This window comes from Thalassophryne amazonica, chromosome 3 (genome assembly GCF_902500255.1).
Source record: "Thalassophryne amazonica chromosome 3, fThaAma1.1, whole genome shotgun sequence".
Lineage (NCBI taxonomy): Eukaryota > Metazoa > Chordata > Actinopteri > Batrachoidiformes > Batrachoididae > Thalassophryne > Thalassophryne amazonica.
The window spans coordinates 71,900,169-71,922,688 of record NC_047105.1 but is presented as its reverse complement, the minus strand read 5'-3'; the positions used below and the strand labels follow the sequence as shown (position 1 = coordinate 71,922,688).

The 22,520-nt window shown below is 41.6% G+C and overlaps 1 protein-coding gene across 1 annotated transcript in view; it reads right to left on the bottom strand.

Moving 5' to 3' along the window:
- Nucleotides 1-20,853, bottom strand: part of LOC117507789 (la-related protein 4-like) — a 37,245-nt gene extending 16,392 nt beyond the window's left edge. The window contains exons 1-8 of the mRNA XM_034167589.1: nucleotides 20,608-20,853; nucleotides 16,262-16,406; nucleotides 10,853-11,069; nucleotides 9,966-10,102; nucleotides 9,592-9,695; nucleotides 9,397-9,507; nucleotides 4,625-4,678; nucleotides 2,647-2,853 (exon numbers count right to left, since the gene is read on the bottom strand). Coding sequence (XP_034023480.1) covers nucleotides 2,647-2,853; nucleotides 4,625-4,678; nucleotides 9,397-9,507; nucleotides 9,592-9,695; nucleotides 9,966-10,102; nucleotides 10,853-11,069; nucleotides 16,262-16,406; nucleotides 20,608-20,610 — 978 coding nt within the window. The 5' untranslated portion in view covers nucleotides 20,611-20,853. The remainder of the gene's footprint in view (nucleotides 1-2,646; nucleotides 2,854-4,624; nucleotides 4,679-9,396; nucleotides 9,508-9,591; nucleotides 9,696-9,965; nucleotides 10,103-10,852; nucleotides 11,070-16,261; nucleotides 16,407-20,607) is intronic.
- Between the last annotated feature and the right edge of the window lie 1,667 nt (nucleotides 20,854-22,520).

The following is a 22,520-nucleotide window of genomic DNA, read 5'->3' as shown; positions in this document are numbered from 1 at the left end:
TCCCATGACACGCCGAAACGGAGGTGTTCCTTTGTCTCGCTCAAACAGCAAATCGGTCGTTACACACGAAGCCTCCGCGTGGCTTTCCATGACAGAATGTCTTGTTAAAAGTGAAATCTGCCGGAAAATGGCTGATGTCCAGCTCTTGTGATAACCAGAGAAAGTGCACACAGCGGTCTCGTATCCATAGAGCCATCAGCTTACAAATGATCTGGCGTTTTCTGCCTCGTCGTCGCAGCTCGGAGCGCGGAGAGCCATGCGCCATTGTGGGCCATCCTTAAAGCTGTAGTAACAGTTCTTAATCTCTGAAGCCCGTAAAATTTTCACGGAAAAACAACCGAATCTTCGAAATGGTTTCCAGCTGGTTGTGTGGCAGAGCTCCTGAAAACAATTTCATGGAACAAAGCGGCAGCTGTTTGCTGAGAATGAAAATCCGACGAGGGGGCGGGACCACTCCTTCCACAAGGCGTGCTCACAGGCGAATGATGTCACGGACAGGCGTGGAAAAACTCATGCATGCGCACGAGGGTTCAAGCTTGTCTGACGTGAAAACATATGAATCAAATCCATATAGTTTTTGAAAAAAAATAAAAAGGTACGACACACACACACACACACACACACACACACACACACACACACACACACACACACACACACACACACACAGAGTGGTCCCTCATTTATCGCGGGAGTTACGTTCTAAAAATAGCCCGCGATATGCGAAATCCGCGAAATGGCCAGCGTTATTTTTTACAATTATTATACACGTTTTAAAGCTGTAAAACCCCCCACTACACACTTTATACACTTTTCTCAATCAGGCATGAACATTTTCTCACTTTTCTCTCATGTGTAAACACTCTCAAAGTTCAAACCTGAGTAGAAAAATAAGACCAACCTGTTTTCAGGCCCAAACATTTGTTTGAGAAATAAAAATAGAACATTTTCCTGTAAATAATTATGATGGCTTTTAGAACTAAAGAATTTAATTTTAACGATCAACGTACGAGGTTAGACACATAAGAAATTATTAATAGTGACTGACCAGTATTTCATAGTTCTTCTGATAGCACCTCTTCATCCTGGCACCGCTGCGCTGTCACGTCTTTTTCCACTGACTCACACCTCGCTGGAGGTGTCTTTTTCCGAGTGTAGAACACAGTTATGGGTAGTTGTTGGCGCTCTTTTTTCTTCTGGGCGAGAAGATTCTTATAAACAGACACGCAGAACACAATGCGCATGCTCTCCCTTCGCGGTGTTGAGACCAGCTGCTTGATGAGGCCGCGGAACACAATGCACTGTAAATAAAAGCATGCAAAATTGGACTTAAAAAAATAAATTAATTAATTAAAAAAAAATCAGCGAAACAGCGAGGCCGCGAAAGGTGAACCGCGTTATAGAGAGGGACCACTGTGTGTGTGTGTATATATATATATATATATATATATATATATATATATATATATATATATATATATATATATATATATATATATATATATATATATATATATATACACACACACACACACGTTCAAAAACTTGGCTCGATTTATATAGCAGATAAAAAAAAAAAATGATTTAGTCCCCTCAGCAGTAATCAGGGGTCACAATCCAGTTAATCTGCCGTTTTCACTCTTGCATCCCATGTGTGCCATCCATGGAACAATGTGGACCGAGCATGCTGCTTCAACACTGCTTAAAGCTGCTTATGTAAGGGCAAGATATAAATGACTGCAACACTCTGGTAATGCGGATTCTCTGCTTTGTTTACAAAAATGGGAAAGTGTGACCGTTAACCGGAAGATTTGACAGGTCATGGCTCATGGATGTTGATAATACTAATTTAGCTTCCTCTGCATTACAGCATCATATAGCATCTCTTTGTGCGAAGTGCGCTGTATAGTTGAATGATGCACAGAGACACTATCTGCAGCAAGATTATGTTGTAGGTCTTTGGAGCAGGTCTGTGGGTTGACTATGACTGTTCTCACTATCCTTCACTTCAGCTTATTTGAGATTTTTCTTTGTCTGCCACATCGGGCCTTAACTAGTACTGTGCCTGCGGTCTTCCATTTCTTCACTTTGTTCCTCACAGTGGAAACTGACAGCTGAAATCTCAGCTAGCTTTTTGTATCCTTCCCCTAAACCATGATGTTTCATGTCATCTGAGTTGTTTAGAGGCTCCCATGTTGCCACTCAGAAGAGATGCAAAGAGGGGAAACATTTGCAAATGGCCACCTTAAATACCCTTTCTCATGATTGGCTTCACCTGTGTATGGAGGTCAAGGGTCAATGAGCTTATCAAACCAATTTTTTGTTCCAATAATTAGTGCTAAATGTATTCAAATCAGTAAAATGACAAAGGTGCCAAATTTATGCACCTGTCCCATTTTGTTTAAATAATTATTGCACACTTTCTGTAAATACTAGAAACTTCATTTCACCTCTCAAATATCAGTATGTTGTAAACTGCCCTTTCAGGGACACAGAATACGCACAAAAATCCCAAATTGAAGAGCTCATAACACAAAAAGGTGTGACTTGTATATTGCTTTTCTCCTCTTCGGGAGGAATTTTTTTTGAAAGGTACAACTCCAGAAAATAGTCACTTTTGTTTCTGAATGTGCCTGTAGTTCTCACCAGTGGGGTTTCGCAGTAAGGCAGGACTGAAGGGTTCCAGGATGGGCTGACCAGTGGGTATGAAGGATACTGAAGCTGAGGACTGTAGACCTGCTGAATGTAGTGGGAGGAGCCATACACAGGCTGGGCATGCTGACTGTACACACCACTGCTTGCACTGCAGTACCCACTCTTACCAAAAAAGGTGTTAATGGCTTTAATGCGGGCCTAGAAAGAAGATAATGTTATAAGTGAAGTAGTTATGCCTCCTCTGTCAAGTATCATTTACAATGCAGGGTCGTTTATAGATAGAGCATCCAGTTTTCCCCTTAGATCTCAATCCCACAATCATGGCTACCAATAACAGTTTCTGACCCCATGCGTGGAAGCATCTTTAATTGCATTTCTCCACTCTTATTCAAGTTTTTCCTTTAATATGTCACCTCTATGTACACTGAACAAAAATATAAAAGGCAGCACTTTTGTTTTGAAAACCAGTCAGTATCTGGTGTGACCACCATTTGCCTCACACACTGCAACACATGTCCTTCAAATGGAGTTGATCAGGTTGTTGATTGTGGCCTGTCAAATGTTGGTCCACACCTCTTCAATGGCTGGGCGAAGTTGCAGGAACTGGAACACACTGTTGTATACGCTGATCCAGAGCATCCGGAACATGCTCAATGGGTGACATGTCCGGTGAGCATGTTGGCCAAACAAGAACTGAGGTTTTCAGCTTTCAGGAATTGTGTACAGATCCTTGCAACATGGAGCTGCGCATTACACTGCAACATGAGGTTATGACTGTGGATAAATGCCACAACAATGAGCCTCACGATTACGTCACTGTTTCTCTGTGCATTCATAATGCCATTATTAAAATGCACCTGTGTTCGTTATCCATAACATATGCCTGCCCATACCATATCCCCCTTGCCACTTAATCTACAACGCTTTGAAGAGTTACAGCGCATTAATCAGGTGTGATCACCCTGATCGATTAATCAGGTGTCTGATGATCACATAGACAGCGACAATGCTTTTAAAGGTTAAGTCATCACAGCGCTTCTGTGTGATCAGAGTGCATGAGATCGGCATGAGAAACGCACCTGGAGCAGAAAAACCACAGAGGGGACTTAGTTTAAAACGCTACGTTTCCAACCACGAATTAAAGTATTTTCAGATGTCATTTTCAAAAATCAGGAGCTTTGTGGATTCATGTCCATGTGTGATTGGACTGAAATGAACAGGTCAGATTTACTCTGTGTGTGAATGAAACAGTTGATCTGCATGAGGACCACAGCTTTCAGCCAATCGGTAGACAGCATTAATGGACATATTTAGACTTATGAGTAAATTACAAGAGATGTGTGCCAATGATCACAAAACTTACGTCCAGTATGTGCGGGACGTATGAGTGACATGCGTTGAAAATTTTCAGCATGCCCAAGATTTTTTGAGGAGCTCAGTGTATTAGGACGTACATCAGCAAGCTTCAGCATGTTTCAACGTGCTCTTAACTTATAAACCTTACGCCAGTGTGGTTTTTTTTTTGTTTTTTATATGATTGGTATACGCTGGCTAAATCGTCAAGGTGTGACAGGGCCTTAGGTTTGAAGGAAATACACACATCCATTTTTGAGTGATCTTGTCCACATAATCTGAAAATAGTTGATTATCATATCTATAATAAACTCTCACACCCTGTTTCCTTAACACAGCTGTCCTGTACATTTTCCATTTCTTCTTCCCCAAATCACACGTATGATCTCCATCAGATGTGATCATAAGAATAGAAAACACAAGATAGGACTGAGAACAGGAACCACCATGTTATCCTATACACTTATCACAAAATGCTACGTGACATCTTCAAATAATCAAACTTGCAAAATTACTTGGCTCTCTCATTGCCTTTGCACAAATCATAAGCAATGACCCAAGCACATATGAAGTTTATTTTAATTGAATAAAGGCAATAATGAACTGTTGAACTCACCATGATTGGTTTGCCCTGAAACATTTTTACTTCTTCTCTTAAGTATCTGTAAGCCTGAGGAAAGAAAATACATGTACATCACCAGTCTTAACACTAAAACAACAACACCTTTTATTTTCAGCATAAATTAAACCTTATCAGACTTGATTTTTCAGGATATGCAAGGTAAGTTTTATTAATGACTTCAATGGCACCTTATCTACTAACTGGAAGTAGTATCTGGAAAAAAAAAGCACCATGGGCCTTAGGCTCGTCTATATAATAATAATAATAATAATAATAATAATAATTCAAAGATAAAGCAATTTCTAGATTATTTGTAGATTTTAATCTAACATGGTGCAAGTCTGTGGGCTTGTCACTACTGCACATATCAACTGAAGTATTTTGGAGGAGGTACAGCCTGTAAAACCTGTAAGAGATAGCCATTTTGTGTATGATTTGGCCGTGTTGACAATACGGACTGTAGCCTATAGTCAGTGGCGGTTTTTAGTACAGGCCACCACCCCGGGCAGCACCATGGGCACAAGCGCTGGACAAAAAAAAAAAAAAATCTCCAATGCAAAATTTTCTTGTCACTGGGTGGGGAATTGGTACATTGACGCTCCCTGCAGGCAGCTGTAGGTGCCCTGCTTGCTGTCAGAGTTCACAGACGCAGTGACAAGGTGAAAGAAAAGGGAAGGGGCATGCCGTGGACAGTTCACCTCTTTGCAATGGAAGAGAAAAGGCGGGGGTGCTTTGTGGGCTAATGTCAGTTACACCTCGACTTTCTTCCAAATAATGCACTACTCATTCATAATATTATAAATACAGGCTTATAATTCCTGCACGTTTTTCTGAATTGTGTGAAATGTCCTGCTGCACACGGAGAGGATTCGGCTGCATCCCGAGCTGGGCGCAGCTGACTCCTCCCCGTGTGCAGCAGGGACCCGGTGACAGGCGCTCTCTTCCCGTGCAGTCCACGGATCATCCAGCAGCAGCAATGAGGCAGGCAGCCTTTGAAATCAGACAGACAAGGTGTAAGAACTGGTTTGAATGTCACCGGAGATGACAAACTGCCCACTTGTTGGGGGGGGGTGGGGACTTTGCAGAAAGGAGAGCCTTCTTATTTGTAAAGACGGCTTAGAACTTATGCTGTGTTCACAGCTGAAGTTACTGAATCTGACCTTTTTTTGTGTGCCTGCAAGAGTATGTGTTTTTACAAAAATTTTCCAGCAGCTGGCAACGCTATTTGTTGTCAAGTAAACTGATAACATAATAATAATAATAATATTAATGTTTAAAATGAGGCCTATCTTAGAATTTCTTTTTCTTTCTGTCAAACCTAAAACTTCAGCAGATTAGTTAATGCTAAGTATTTACACATTTAGCCTAATATTTACAAACATCAAGCTAAATCTTTAGCTAAATGTTGAGACGAATACACACCTTAATTCAAATTTGCATTATTTCAAATGGGCAACTCATGGATGTTTTGAGCTATTTCTTGCAGTGTTTTGATATAATTATCAGTTGAAGGGGCACTAGTAAAATATTAATAAAGTAATTATAAAAAAAATGGCAGGTTGTGCAAAATTTTGTTATGCCCGGAGAGTATTTCAGCGCAGAACTGCCACTGCCCAGGGTAATGTGAAAACGTGCCATGTCCCCCAACATTAGCCTTTAAAAGTGTGCATGATTTTACAGGTGTATCAGTGTTTTCAGGTGAACAGCAATTCCAAAGCTATTTTTGCCTCGCAATCTTGGACCACGGTAACAGTTCCCAAACGTGGACTCAATCACCTGACTGTGAATTACAATGCTGATTTGGTAAAGTGATAATCATAATCAAGTGTTAACTTTAGGTCATTTGCATTGTAATCAAGGTTATTAACTTTGTCATTGTTGTATGTGTGATTTTTTTTTTTTTTTTTTTTGTAAAGTACTTGAAAATATAAATAAAAATCTGCTGTTTGGTTAACAGCAGACACCTCACAACAAAGTCATCCAAGAGGCTTATGTGAAGAATATTAAAGGACTATCAGGTCATCTTCAAAATGTCCATTATCTTTTATTGCATTCACAAATTGATCACTCAGACCAAGTTCTTAAGGAGAGGTTTCTCTTGATGCCCTCTGGGAGGCGCTATCTCTCTCCCAGCAGGAAAATAAACATATGCAAATTCCTTTGTTTCTTCTGCTATTAGACTTTTAAATGTTAGTGACAGTGCCTAGCTTGAGATCTTCGTGGCTGGATCCTGGGCTGATGTCTTATCCTGTTTTCTAACATTCTCGTGCATTATACCAGTGATTCTTAACCGGGGTGCCGCGATCGATCGTCAGGGGTGCCATGGGCAATTATCAAATATCACCATTATCGGGTGTATGTGCTGTAATAGTGTGGCAGATGATGTAATGCTCTTTTATTCCAGTAGATAGCAGCAAAGCGCTGTACTATAGTATCATAGACATACTTGCGCACATAGCATTGTGCGTCTCCATGGTTACGGGTTGCTGACTACAGCGTGAATCTCAGCTGCTCACGGAGCATGGCTCCTCTGGGGAAGGAGAAACCGTGTTGGTTGTGGAGGTGTGCGGGGAAAGAGGCCTGACCTCCGTTGATGTCACCGTGGTCAGACTTGGGCCTTCTCGCTCACAACTGGGTTCGCTGAAGGCAGCCTCTATGCTCCGTGAATATTAGAGTGGCAGATTATTGTGAATAAAAGTGTCGACACGTCTAAAAAAAAAAAAACACTTGAGATCAGAGCGCAAAATGCTTGAGGATTTTCGAAATGCGGTGTTTTCTGTATCGATTTTCTATTGCAATAATTGGGTTTTGCGCAAAACCAGAGGTAATAGAATTATAATATTTTGGTTGGTGGTGTGCCGCAGGATTTTGTAAATATAAAAAGGGTACCGCGGCTCAAAAAAGGTTGAAAATCACTGCATTATACAGTATGTTTGTGTGTGTGATAATGTCACATCCTTTGCTGTGACATGACCGCAAACTGAATTGCCCCTTGGGGATAAAGAAATTTTTCTGAATCTGAACAAAATGGAGTGACAGCCAGACACCATATGAGACAATACCAGTCAAGGTCAGGAGATACAAACATTAAGAAAATATTAGTGTACAAATTACAGCAAGTAGCTGAGTGGATAAGGAGCTCAGTCCATCCAGCTATAAATGGATACCAGCGTTGGACTGGTGTCCTGTCCAGAGGGAGTCACAGACTCGTCTGTTTAATGCTACATAATCTACAAATCTACAAATACGGTGGGGAAAATACAAAGAATGGAGAGGTCTGTAATTTTTAATCATAGGTACACTTCAACTGTGACACAATCTAAAAAAAGAAAAAAAAAATAATAATAAAAAAAAAATCACATTGTATCATTTTTAAATAATTTGCATTTTATTGCATGAAATAAGCATTTGATCACCTACCAACCAGCAATAATTGTGGCTCTCACACACCTGTTAGTTTTTCTTTAAGAAGCCCTCCTATTCTGCACCTCTATTAACTGCACCTGCTTGAACTCATTACCTGTATAAAAGACACCTGTCCACACACAATCTGATCCACCATGGCCAAGACCAAAGAGCCGTGTAAGGACACGAGAGACAGAATTGTAGACCTGCACAAGGCTGGGATGGTCTACAGGACAACAGGCAAGTAGCTTGGTGAGAAGACAACTGTTGGCGTAATTATTAGAAAATGGAAGAAATATAAGATGACTGTCAATCTCCCTCGGTCTGGGATTCCATGCAAGATCTTGCCTCGTGGGGTAAGGATGATTCTGACAAAGCTCAGAACTACACAGGAGTACCTGGTCAATGACCTGAAGAGAACTGGGACCACAGTCACAAAGCTTACATTAGTAACACACAATGTCATCATGGTTTAAAATACTGCAGGGCAGCAAGGTACCCCTGCTGAAGCCAGCACATGTCCAGGCCCGTTTAAAGTTTGCCAATGACCATCTGGATGATCCAGAGGAGGCACGGGAGAAGGTCATGTGGTCAGATGAGACCAAAATTGAACTTTGAACACCGCCCCAACCGTGAAGCATAGGGGTGGAAACATCATACTTTGGGGTGCTTTTCTACAAAGGCGACAGTACGAGTGCACTGTATTGAAGGGAGGATGGATGAGGCCATGTATTGTGAGATTCTGGCAAACAACCTCCTTCCCTCAGTAAGAGCATTGAAGATGGGTCATGGCTGGGTCTTCCAGCATGACAATGACCCCAAACACACAGCCAAGGCAACTAAGGAGGGGTTCCGTAAGAAGCATTTCAAGGTCCTAGAGTGGCCTGGCCAGTCTCCAGACCTGAACTCAATAAAAAATCTTTGGAGGGGGCTGACACTCAGTATTGCCCAGCAACAGCCCCAAAACCTGAAAAAGCAGGAGAAGTGGACCAAAATCCCTGCTGTAGTCTGTGCAAACGTAGTCAAGACCTACAGGAAACATCTGACATCTGTAATTGCAAACAAAGGTTTCTGTACCAAATATTAAGTTCAATTTTTCTATTTTTTCAATTATTTATTTCATGCAATAAAATTTATTATTTAAAAAGCATACAATGTGATTTCTGGATTTTTAAAAGATTCTGTCTCTCAGTTGAACTGTACCTACGATCAAAATTACAGACCTCTTTGTAGGTGGGAAAACTTCCAAAATCGACAGTTTATCAAATACTTATTTTCCCCACTGTAAGCACCAATGGGCCTCAGGCCCTATATAGGACTTACTACTTATGTACAACAAGCTTCATAATGCAGAGACCTACCTGTAGTGCTTCCATATCTGACTGAAACGTTATGTACCAGTTGTTGTTATGAGCAAATTCAGCACTTAGCACTTTTGGACAGTTTTCTCTCTTAAACAGGGCCTCAACTTCCTGTGATAAGATGCAAGCACACGTTAAAAACAAAGATGAGTGTAGAGGAAGACTGACCATCTTGCAATGCAAGACCACAGTTACCTCAACCGGTGTGGTCTCTGGTACCTCCCTCAAAATAATTATACATCGTTTGTGGTTTGGTCGAACCTTCTCACCAGCTTCATCAACTTGCACCATGGGACATGCTGCAAGAAAGACATCCCTAAACATGAAAGCATTTCCAATCCAGTAAAACCAACATAAAAGTCTCCCGGACTGAAGAACACAATGTGCTCTTACAATATAGACCTTGTTAACAACAGATAAATCCCTCTTAAATTTGTTTTTATAAAAAGCTTGATAGCTGCAAAGTGTTCCTACATTGACGTGAAACTAGTCACCACAGGTGTCATTTGTTTTCTGGTTGTAAACAAGCGTCAATGATTTTGTAGACATTCCTCATAAAATGTTTGTACCTCGTAGTATGTCCACAATTAGGTCCATGTCAGCGGTGAGTATTTTGATGTCTTCCATGCCAGCAATGGCCCAGACAGGAATAAAGTGGTCACTATCCATCTGGGATAACAGGTACAGGTCGGTTGAAAGGTTCTCTCTGTGAACATCCAAAACAACATTTGACAAGGACTGATCCTAAAGAAGCTACACACCACAAATTCTTTGGCCTGTAAGAGGAAGAAATAGTACAGCTGACAATGACAAACAGATATTCAATTTAGATAAATTGCTTAAATGACATTTGTGTAGCAACAGGAAGTGCTTTGAGTGACTGATACATCATGCATGTGTTGCAGTGCATGTGTGAGGAGAATGCTTTATTGACCTTCATTCTGAAACGAAAAGCATCAAGTTTTTGGCTCAAGCAACTTCTCACTTTGAGACATTGATTGTACACCACTAATTAAATATGTGCTGGATGCCATGCCGTTGGTGCTCATTTGATTCTGCTTTGCCTCAGGTTTTACTCACTGGTGTATCACTAATCCCGTTTTTCCTATATTGTAGAGCAACACTTACTTGCCCGATATAGACCAGTGCCTCACATCCAAGTCTGAGTACAAACATTTTGCATAATTCATTTTATATACACATTCCAGCACACATCAAAATGTGGTTTTGTACAGGGATTAGGACAGGAGCTGCCAACCCTGCTCCTGGAGATCTCTAAGAGCAGGATTAGTAACACCTGATACCTCAACTCCACCAGATGTATTCAAAAACAAAGTGCATATTTTAGTCCCAAATAATCCACATTTCATTTTTTAACCCTTGGCTGAAATGTGCAAAGTGTGCAACACAAAATATTATTTACATTGTTGCAAACTGACAAGTCTTCACTACTCACCTAGACAAGTAGAACTCAAGCCGTTTTTTTAAAGACTCTCGTAAACTCTCATTTGGCACTTGCTTTTCCATAAGACCATCTACAGGTGACCCACTCAATGGGCCACGAAGTGAATATCTCATGTTAGGGTGCTCACTGCCATTCATGATGTCATTTGTGGTTTCAGGATATTGAGTGCTGTGTCCTTTCACTTCTGCAGAGGGATCACCTGAATAACCTAAAGAGACAAGACAGCAGTATCCAAACAGTTGTGAAGTAAAGTATGTGCTTTGACAAATGCATCTGTAGTCTCAGTAAGTCTTGTCATGAAGGATGTGCAAATACTGACAATTTGGTATATCAAACAAATACAGCCCAAGTATAGCATTTAAGTCTGCATTATGTAGATGGGTCACTTCATGAAAAGGGGTCACCAATATGTGACATGAGGGTCACTTTTTAAATTTCCTAGCAAGGTAATATAGACCGTAACATGTGAATATATGGACAATGAGGAACATGGTTCTCAACAGCATTATAACAGCCCGTTACGCTGCTGCATGAAAAAAAAAAAAAAAAAAAAAAAATTATGTTGCAGTTGGGTCATTATGCTGTTTCCAAGGACGTGTAATGGGACAATGATCATTTCTGATGATCATTACTGATTTTGGACCTGCAGTGGGTCCAAAATCAACCTACAGAAATGATCATTTTTTTCCATCAACCTCAGTCAAATCCATTTAAAGATGTCAATCGTGACTCACTTTTCTGCCGATTAAAGTCGCTACCTATCTACGAGATCTGTCCAAAAAGTAACGGACCTTTTTATTTTTTTCAAAAACTATATGGATTTGAATCACGTGTGATTGCATCAGCCAAGCTTGAACCTTCGTGCGCATGCGTGAGTTTTTCCACGCCTGTCGGTTGCGTCATTCGCTTGTGGGCAGGCTTTGAGTGAGCACTGGTCCACCCCCCTCGTCGGATTTCTTTTGTCTGGGAAATGGCTGAGAGACTGCCGCTTTGCTCCATGAAATTTTTTTCAGAAGCTGTTAGAGACAGCCAGTTGGAAACCATTCGAAAGATTCAGATGGATATCGGTGAAGATTCTGTCGGCGTCACGCAGATTATGGACTGTTAAAACCTTTTTAAAGGCGGCCCACAGCGGCGGAGGGCGCGCGGCGCACTGAGGGGCCATTCGACAGGCTGGAACGACCAGATCATTTCTAAACTGAACGCTGTGTTGATCCGGGACATCATGTGACTACCACAGAAATGGCAACAGAGCTGGACATAGCACTTTTTTGCGGCACATTCCACTGTTACAGGAGATCTTGTAATGAAAGACGTGGAGGATTTTGCGCGTCGGCACGAAGCAGCTCAGGACGCGCAGCAAAAAACACCTCCGTGTTGGAAACCCTTCAGAAGATTCAGACGGCTTTCGATGGCTTTCAGTCGAGTGAGTATCCGAGAAATTGTGTAACAGCTGGACATGCCACAACATGTCCTGTGAGACTTCCAAGACGGAGGTGTTTTTTTGCTGCGCGTCCTGAGCTGTTTCGTGCCGACGTGCGAAATCCTCCATGTCTTTCATTACAAAATCTCCTGTAACAGTGGAATGTGCCGCAAAAGTGCTATGTCCAGCTCTGTTGCCATTTCTGTGGTAGTCACATGATGTCCCGGATCAACACAGCGTTCAGTTTAGAAATGATCTGGTCGTTCCAGCCTGTCGAATGGCCGCTCAGTGCGCCGCGCGCCCTCCGCCGCTGTGGGCCGTCTTTAAAAAGGTTTTAACAGTCCATTTCATGGAGCAAAGCGGCAGTCTCTCAGCAAGTTCTCAGACAAAAGAAATCCAACGGGAGGGGTGGACCAGTGCTCACTCAAAGCCTGCCCACAGGCGAATGACAACCGACAGGCGTGGAAAAACTCACGCATGCGCACGAAGGTTCAAGCTTGGCTGATGCAATCACACGTGATTCAAATCCATATAGTTTTTGAAAAAAAATAAAAAGGTACGATACTTTTTGGACAGACCTTGTACCTATCTAACTATTGTTTGTTATTGCTGGCAAGAAAAAAAAAAACAAAAAAATCGTGGGGGGGGTTCCTCTTACAGCTGCTAAAGTTCTCCTTGCTGCGTGGCACAGGATAGGGGAGACCAGGGCCAGCTTCCCCTGTGAGACTTTTAAATTTATAACACTCTGAAACACTACTGCCTGCATTTTGAGCGCCAAATTGTGAGTGCTAAATTGTGAGTAAAGCCATAGTTTTTTTTTTTTTGTTTTTTCATCTTTGTCACAACCTTACTTTAAAGCCAAAAGAAACAAGGCATCAGGCCAAAACACAGAACAGTGTAGATGTGTGTCAGAAACATCAGAACTCCTAATTTATACAGTTTATTCAAGAAAATCCTTACATTTCTTTCTTACAATAAACTTGTAATTAAAATAGTTTTAAGTTAAAAAAAAAAAAAAGATTCTTTAGAAATCTTTAATGTTTGTCGGTAAATCAGAACCATGATGATTGTTTCCTTCATTTAATGTTAAAATAAGGAAAAGGTTTTGTTGAAATAATAAAACAGTTGCTGTTTGAAGAGTCTGTTTTATTTAGAAGCGTAGCAGCAGGTGTGAGTTTTCAAAAACGACAGGTGAGCTGGACTTTCAGCACATTTGACCAGATGGTCTCCTCTGCAGTTTCAACTTCAAATTGGTGGCATTTTTGGAAACACTTTTCTCACATTTCGAAACACAGAGATGTTCTTTTCTTCTGTCTGTTATCAGTTATTTAATCAATATATAAAGAGACAATCAATTTATATTTTTCTCTGCACATCGGGCTGTTCTGTTTTTACTGACGAATAATGTTGGCTTATGTAATGGTGACCCCTTTTCATGAAGTGATGATTGAATGCGGACTTGATGTTCAGGCAACAGAGCACAAGACAGTAAACAGTAGTTCCGCTGAGCAACACTTAAAAATTAAACTAAGATACCATTTTCAAAACAATTTCTAACACTGTAGTGGCAGATTTTATGGAGGCTGTAAAACCAGAAATGCAGGGAAGTCAACATCATGAACACAGCACTTCCAAAAACATTTTCTCCTGTGACACAATATCAGTCACCTTTGTTATGAAGCAATTTTGTAGCGATGCATGTCTGAAGTGGAACACCTATGTGCCAATGGACAACAAGTAAAATCAAGACTGATGAAGACACCCACTAGTTACATGTCACAGTTTATGGTTACCCCTCACTCCAGTTAAGGGTCACAGGAGGCGGGAGCCTATCCCAGCAGTCAAAGGAGTAAGGCGTGGTGCACCCTGCACAGGAAGCCAGTCTGTCACAGGGCCACATAGACAAACAAACACATTCACACCAGCACGCACACCTACAGACAATTTAAAGCTTCCAATCTACCTAACCTGCATGTCTTTGGATGTGGGAGGAAGCTGGAGCACCTGGAGAGAACCCACGCAAACACAGGGAGAACATGCAAACCTCACAGAGAAAGACCACAGGTGGGAATCGATCCCATCACCTTCTTGCTGTGAGGCAACAGTGCTAACCACTAATCCACGTGCAGCCATGCATATTTCTTCTTGAAAAGCTATTTTTTCTGTTTTGATGTGGTCTTGAACAAAAGCGCAGAAGTCACCACTTTGTGTAGGATTTGAACCCACAACCTTTGGATTCAGAGTCCACACTAGCTAGCACAAACATACGAGGTCTGTTAGAAAAGTATCCGACCTTATTATTTTTTTAAAAGACCATGTGGATTTGAATCACGTGTGATTACATCAGCCAAGCTTGAACCCTCGTGGGCATGCGAGAGTTTTTTCACGCCTGCCGGTGACGTCATTCGCCTGTGAGCATGCCTTGTGGAAGGAGTGGTCCAGACCCCTCGTCGGAATTCCTTTGTATGAGAAGTTGCTGAGAGACTGGCGCTGTGCTTGATCAAAATTTTTTCAAAAACTGTGAGGCACATCCGAGTGGACACCATTCGAGAAATTCAGCTGGTTTTCTGTGAAAATTTTAACGGCTGATGAGAGATTTTGGATTGTTTCTATTGCTGTAAGGACTTCCCATGGAGAGGGACGTCACGCAGCGCTCCGAGGCGACGTCGTCATCCTGTTTCAAGCTGAAAACCTCCAAATTTAAGCCTCTGTAGACCCAGGACGTTGTGAGAGAACAGAGAACTTTCAGAAGAGGTCGGAATCAGCAGTTTATCCGGACATTCCAGTGTTAAAGGAGATTTTTTTTAATGAAAGACGTGCGGACGGATTGGCGCGTCGGCTCGCAGCCTATTGATAACCATTTGTAAAATCAAGGCGGCTTTTGGTGGCTTTCAGTTGAGTGAGTATCTGAGAAATTGTTTAACAGCAGGGCATGTTCCAACTTGTCCTTAAGGCTTCCAACGGAGGTGTTTTTCCTGTGGCGGGCACGCCGCGCTGGCTACAAGCCGACGCGTGGGAAGTGGGAAGTCCTTACAGCGATAGAAACAATCCAAAATCTCTCATCAGCCGTTAAAATTTTCACAGAAAACCAGCTGAATTTCTCGAATGGTGTCCACTCGGATGTGCCTCACAGTTTCTGAAAAAATTTTGATGAAGCACAGCGCCAGTCTCTCAGCAAACTTCTTGGACAATGAAAATCCGACGAGGGGGCTGGACCACTCCTTCCACAAGGCGTGCTCACAGGCGAATGACGTCACCGACAGGCGTGAAAAAACTCACACATGTGCACAAGGGTTCAAGCTTGGCTGATGTAATCACACGTGATTCAAATCCATATAGTTTTTAAAAAAAATAAATGTCGGTTTCTTTTCTAATAGACCTCGTAGCTAGCAAGGCTGAGAATCTTGATGTAGTTGCAGTTAAATTACAGCATGAACACATGGGAAAGCGACTGTGCATTCACATGAACAAAGCCAGCTAAAAGCAGAAAGTCTCTGTCGCTTTGTGCCAGAGACCACCTGCTGCAGGCTTGGCGTGCTTCTGGGTCCACATAGACACAATCTCTCGAAAACGTCAGAGACTGAGGAAGGGGAAGGGAAGTTGCAGACTGTGTAATCATCATTTGAATACATTTACTGAGATAAGCATGCACACATGTACCTCTGTAGCGATAGTCTTCATGGTATCAGATACTTCAAATGACATTTTTGCCTATTCAGAGGCAACAAGAAACAGTTTACTTTGAGGTTCTCTGCATGCCCCATAGACTTGCATTTTGTATGCATTTAGCCAGTGACATCTTAACAGTCTAACTCAATTCTTGACCAACTATCATTTTGTCCCAAGTGCAAAGTTGAACCCATTCACATCCAATAATAGGGTTAGGTACAAAGATTCCAGAGCTCCCCTTTAACTGTTACTTAGATGTCACGTGTGTAAAGAAACTTTCTGGTACACAATGCTGAATAAGTCCATACCATCAGTCAGCTCAGGAGGAGGAGGAGGAGGGCAAGTGCGCAGCCAAGGGGAACCCTCAGCCCCATTTGGGATGTCATGATGGAAGGCAGGAAGCTCCTGCCAAACTTTAGCATTGGGGTTTAGATTGGCTCCCTTCGTGGTGACCCGTATGATTAAGAAAATATACCGTTTTAAAAAGGTTATGTAATGAATCTTATTTGCATAGATTCAACTGCATGCTATCCTTGTTGTGAATACAAATGTGACATATTGTATCATAATACAAGGAACATTTCTCACCACCGAAAGAATTTATCATCCCACGATACTGACAATATAGCTGAGCAGAGCACGACTGCATCAGATGGTGGTTTGTAGGAAAATGAAGAAGAGGAAGAGTGAGAGCTGAAACACAGATCAGATGGTGGAAGCTGAAGGACGGAGCCTGTCATGTTAAATTCAGGGATTAGGTGAGACTGGCACTGGATGGATGTGAAGTCATAAAGAAGGTACTGATTGTGACATCTGAACAGTAGAAGGAAACCAAGGAGACTTGGTGGAATGAAGATGTACAAGAAAGCACAGTAGTGTTCAGAATAATAGTAGTGCTATGTGACTAAAAAGATTAATTCAGGTTTTGAGTATATTTCTTATTGTTACATGGGAAACAAGTTACCAGTAGATTCTCACAAATCCAACAAGACCAAGCAGTCATGATATGCACACTCTTAAGGCTATGAAATTGGGCTATTAGTAAAAAGAAAGTAGAAAAGGGGGTGTTCACAATAATAGTAGTGTGGCATTCAGTCAGTGAGTTCGTCAATTTTGTGGAACAAACAGGTGTGAATCAGGTGTCCCCTATTTAAGGATGAAGCCAGCACCTGTTGAACATGCTTTTCTCTTTGAAAGCCTGAGGAAAATGGGAAGTTCAAGACATTGTTCAGAAAAACAGCGTAGTTTGATTAAAAAGTTGATTGGAGAGGGGAAAACTTCTACACAGTTGCAAAAAATTATAGGCTGTTCATCTACAATGATCTCCAATGGTTTAAAATGGACAAAAAAAAAAAAAAAAACACGCATGGAAGAAAACTGAAGACAACCATCAAAATGGACAGAAGAATAACCAGAATGGCAAAGGCTCACCCACTGATCAGCTCCAGGATGATCAAAGACAGTCTGGAGTTACCTGTAAGTGCTGTGACAGTTAGAAGACACCTGCGTGAAGCTAATTTATTTGCAAGAATCCCCCGCAAAGTCCCTCTGTTAAATATTTTGCCATTTTGCCAATCTGCCAAAGAACACATCAACTGGCCTAAAGAGAAATGGAGGAATATTTTGTTGACTGATGAGAGTACAATTGTTGATTTTGGGTCCAAGGGCCGCAGACAGTTTGTGAGACGACCCCCAAACTCTGAATTCAAGCCACAGTTCAGTGAAGACAGTGAAGCATGGTGGTGCAAGCATCATGATATGGGCATGTTTCTCCTACTATGGTGTTGGGCCTATATATCACATACCAGGTATCATGGATCAGTCTGGATATGTCAAAATACTTGCGGTCATGTTGCCTTATGCTGAAGAGGACATGCCCTTGAAATGAGTGTTTCAACAAGACAATGACCCCAAGCACACTAGTAAACGAGCAAAATCTTGGTTCCAAACCAACAAAATTAATGCCTCGCAGATGTTAAATCATGAAAAACTGTGGTTATACAACTAAATACTAGTTTATTGATTCACAGGATTGCTAAAAAAAAGCAGTTTGAACATAACAGTTTTGTTTGTAGCGTCAACAGCAGATGCTACTATTATTGTGAACACCCCCCTATTTTTTTTTTTTTTACTAATAGCTCAATTTCATAGCCTTAAGAGTGTGCATATCATGAATGCTTGGTCTTGTTGGATTTGTGAGAATCTACTGGTACCTTGTTTCCCATGTAATTTCTTTGTCTTTCAGCTGTTCCCGTTAGGGGTCGCAAGAAATATACTCAAAACCTGGATTCATCTTTTCAGTCACACAGCACTACTATTATTCTGAACACTACTGTATAAGGAGAAACATGTTGGGGAAAAGAATTTGGTAAAGTCAGAAATGATGAAAGTAGACAGAAGTACAAGGAGATGCAGCATAAAGAGAAAGATGTAGCAAAGGCGAAAGGGACACGGCATATCGCGAGCTGTAAATGAAACTGAACAAGCCTGTTACAGTGCATCTGGAAAGTATTTACAGCACTTCACTTTTTCCACATTTTGTTATGTTACAGCCTTATTCCAAAATGGAGCAAATTATTTTTCCCCTCAAAATTCTACTTACAACACGCCATAACAACAACATGAAAAGTTTTTTTTTAATTTTGCAAATTTATTAAAAAAACAAAACAAACAAAAAAAAAAAACTAAGAAATCACATGGACATAAATATTCACACCCTTTGCTCAATATTTTGTTGTTGCACTTTTGGCAGCAATTACAGCCTCAAGTCTTCTTGAATATGATGCCACAACATTGGTGCACCTATCTTTGGGCAGTTTTCTCATTCCTCTTTGCAGCACCTCTCAAGCTCCATCAGGTTGGACGGGGAGCATCTGTGCACAGCCATTTTCAGATCTCTCCAGAGATGTTCAATCGGATTCAGGTCTGGGCTCTGGCTGGGCCACTCAAGGAAATTCAGAGTTGTCTTGAAGCCACTCCTCTGATATCTTGACTGTGTGCTTAAGGTCACTGTTATGTTGAAAAGTGAATCGTCACTCCAGTCTGAGGTCAAGAGCGCTCTGGAACAGGTTTTCATCCAGGATGTCTCTGTACATTGCTGCATTAATTTTTCCCCTCAATCCTGACTAGTCTCCGAGTTCCTGCTGCTAAAAAACATCCCCACAGCATGTTGCTGCCACCACCACCATGCTTCACTGTTGGGATGGTGTCTGGTTTCCTCCAAACATGACACCTGGCATTCACACCAAAGAGCTCAATCTTGCCTTATCAAACAAAAGAATTTTGTTTCTCATGGTCTGAGTTTTCCACCTGAAAAACTCCAGGTGGGCTGCCATGTGCCAGAGTCACTTCGCTTTGGCCACTCTACCATGCAGGCCTGATTGGTGGATTGCTGCAGAGATGGTTGTCCTTCTAGAAGATTCTCCTCTCTCCAGAGGAATACTGGAGCTCTGACAGATTGACCACTGGGTTCTTGGTCATGTCCCTGATTAAGGCCCTTCTCCCCCAATTGTTCAGTTTCGACAGGCGGCCAGCTCTAGTAAGAGTCCTGGTGGATGCAAACGTCTTCCATTTATGGATGATGGAGGCCAGTGCACTCATTGGGACCTTCAGCAGAAATGTTTCTGTACCCTTTCCCAGATTTGTGCCTAAAAGAGAATTCTGTCTCAGAGGTCGACAGACAATTCCATGCTTGTTTTGTGCTCTGACATGCACTGTCAATTGTGGGACCTTATAAGCAGACAAGTGTGTGCCTTTCCAAATTTAATTTCATATTAATGGCTGCTAAATTGTGCTAATTAGAAGAAGTGCTTTGGCAAAGATTGCAAGCCTCAACATCCTTCTAAGGTCATTGGTCGTGTGATAAATTCAGAGGCTGCCAGTCTGGGTGTATGCCTAATTACTCTCCAGACTTTGAAAGCTCTGGCCATGAGAAGTTACTATTTTATAATTGAGAAGTGATGATCAATTTTAATGGCAAAATAAATAAACAAACCAAGAATCAAGTTTATTTGTAGTTCTAAATATTAAGGTATTTTTACTCAGTTTTTAAAAATCTCTCCCACGTTCTTTTTCCTACGGCATCTGTTACATCATATTATGCAAATAACATGCAAATTAGACGATGGCGTCATTTAGCGACTTTTAGGGCAGCCAATAGCTACTTTTCTTACTGAGGAGTTGACATCACGTTCTAATGACGTTACTGCAGCATGTGGCCAACAAGTTCAGCGGCACGGTTACAACATAGTTGTTTTAACTATATACGAGTAGTTGACCTTTTCTCGCTAGTTTACATTTGAAGAGGTTCAAAACCTGACTGTTTGACATCGGTTTCCAAACAGGGGTAGGCAACACCAGGAAACTCTTCAAAACATTTTAAATGTTTTGAAACTGGTTCGAACTTTCAAAACAGCAGTTATTTAACAGATTACCCATTTAAGTGAAAGCGAGCGAGGACGAACATTTTACCATGTCCTGCCGCCAAAATACAAATTTTAAACTCAAGGAAAGGTTATTACACACACATACATATATACATACACATATATATATATATATATATATATATATATGTATGTATATGAAACAGGAGGAAGCCCCCAAATGGCCGCAAACGTGTCATCACATGTTAGCGTTCAGGCCCAACACTCACCATGCCGGTGTACGTCTCTTCTTGTGATAAGACTTCGGTTCAGCCAAAAGTAAAACACCGCACAAGGTGTGTTCTTTGGTGCAGCTTCCACGGCACAAAAATTAGTGAACTTCAGTGTGTCACTGCCTTGCTCGGAAGACGCGCGCAAAAGAACTTCCTTCAACCGCTGTTAAACTTCCAAAAGAACTGTGCGTTTTACCGAATAAATAAATAAACAAATACACAAGGAACACGCGATAGCTGCCCCCTGACAAACTGCAGCGCTTCGCCTCTTCTTCTTTTAATGGAATTCCGGCAGGCTGTACGCTGGCGTGCGCAATGCTGCCCTCCTCTGTTATGATTCCGTTATTGCTGCGCTTCTCCTCCTCTTCTATGGTGTTTAATGGCAGCCGGCGTGAAGGGCTGAGCCTTCACTGCACATGCGTCATTTTGCAGCGTCAGCGTCGTTTCTGATTAAAACTGATTTCTTAAGATGCTGATTTGGTTTTGACCAGAACAGTTTCTCATTATGTGATGAAGACATTGAAACTACGGAACATTTGTTTTATGATTGTCAATTTGTGAGTGTGTTCTGGGAAGACTTTCATGACTGGCTATTTATCAAATTTGCCCATGGCACATTTATCAAGAGTGAAGCTCGTCAGCATCTCACCATGTCATTTAGGTCCTTCAGACTTTTTTGAGGAAATTCTTCGGTGAAGCATGAGTGTGGTTAAAACCTTTCAGCTTCCCAGACCCCCTGCCTTTTATTTTATTTTATTTATTTTTCCCGCAGAATGCGGAGAGCCCTTCCCCTGCCCTGTGATGAGTAGAGATCAGAGGTGGTGGGAAGGCTGCTCCCTACAGTCCTCTGTGCAGCCTTTACCACCCACTGCACAGCGCACCTCTCAGCAGCCGTGCCACACAGTGATGCAGGTGCAGAGGATGCTCTCCACTCTACAATGATATTAGCTCCTCAGAATGGAGCTCCCAAGTCCAGCTCTCCACAGCTTCCTGAGGAAGTGGAGGCGCTGGTGGGCCTTCATGACCAAACGGGAGGTGTTGGCACCCCAGATGATGTCTGTTTTCTTTTGTCACAGCATTTTTGGCCAACCTTACCCTTCTCATTTGTTGGGACACCGATATGCACTGGAACTCACATCAATGTTATCTCAGCCCCTTTCACTGCCACATCCCTAATTGCCAAAAGAATGTTGTAAATGAGATGTACTCATATAGGGCTCTGTGGGTTTTGCCAACTCCTGGATGAACCTGTCCCAATACTATTGATAGGTAATACCGAGTCACTGTACACCAACATTTTACCATGATCTATCTGCGCTGTCCATCAAACTGCCATTAGAATAGGCAGTAACTCCACATTCAGTAAGTCTGATGTTCTCTCCTCCAGACTAAAATAATTCACGACTCCACACTTCAGCAGCGACACACAGCGACGACTGGCTGAACACAACACAGCTGTGTGCCACTCCACAGAAAGTACTTGAACTTACATCATTTCATCATGTACCCAGAACAATTACTTTCATAATCAATTTATTATTTTCTCCATTATTTGTTAAAAATGCAAGAAAATGGTGAAAAAAGTGATTTTCCAAAGCCCAAGTTGACACCTTCAACTGTCAAAAGCTAGTAAAATAAACAAGAAATTACTCACATTTAAGGAAGATGAAATATCAGAATTTGTAAATAATAAAAAACAATGGACTGAAAACATATGCTTAACAAAACTGTTGATTAATCTCTGGAAAAAATAACAAATTGATATTTTTTGTTCATGCCCTCTCAGGGGACAGCACAGTGGTTCGCAGTCTTGCTTCACAGTGAGATGGTCTGGGGCTCAAGTCCACTGTTGCCCAGATCCTTCCTGTGTCCTGTGGCGTTTGTGTCTGTGGATTTCCTCCCACCATCAA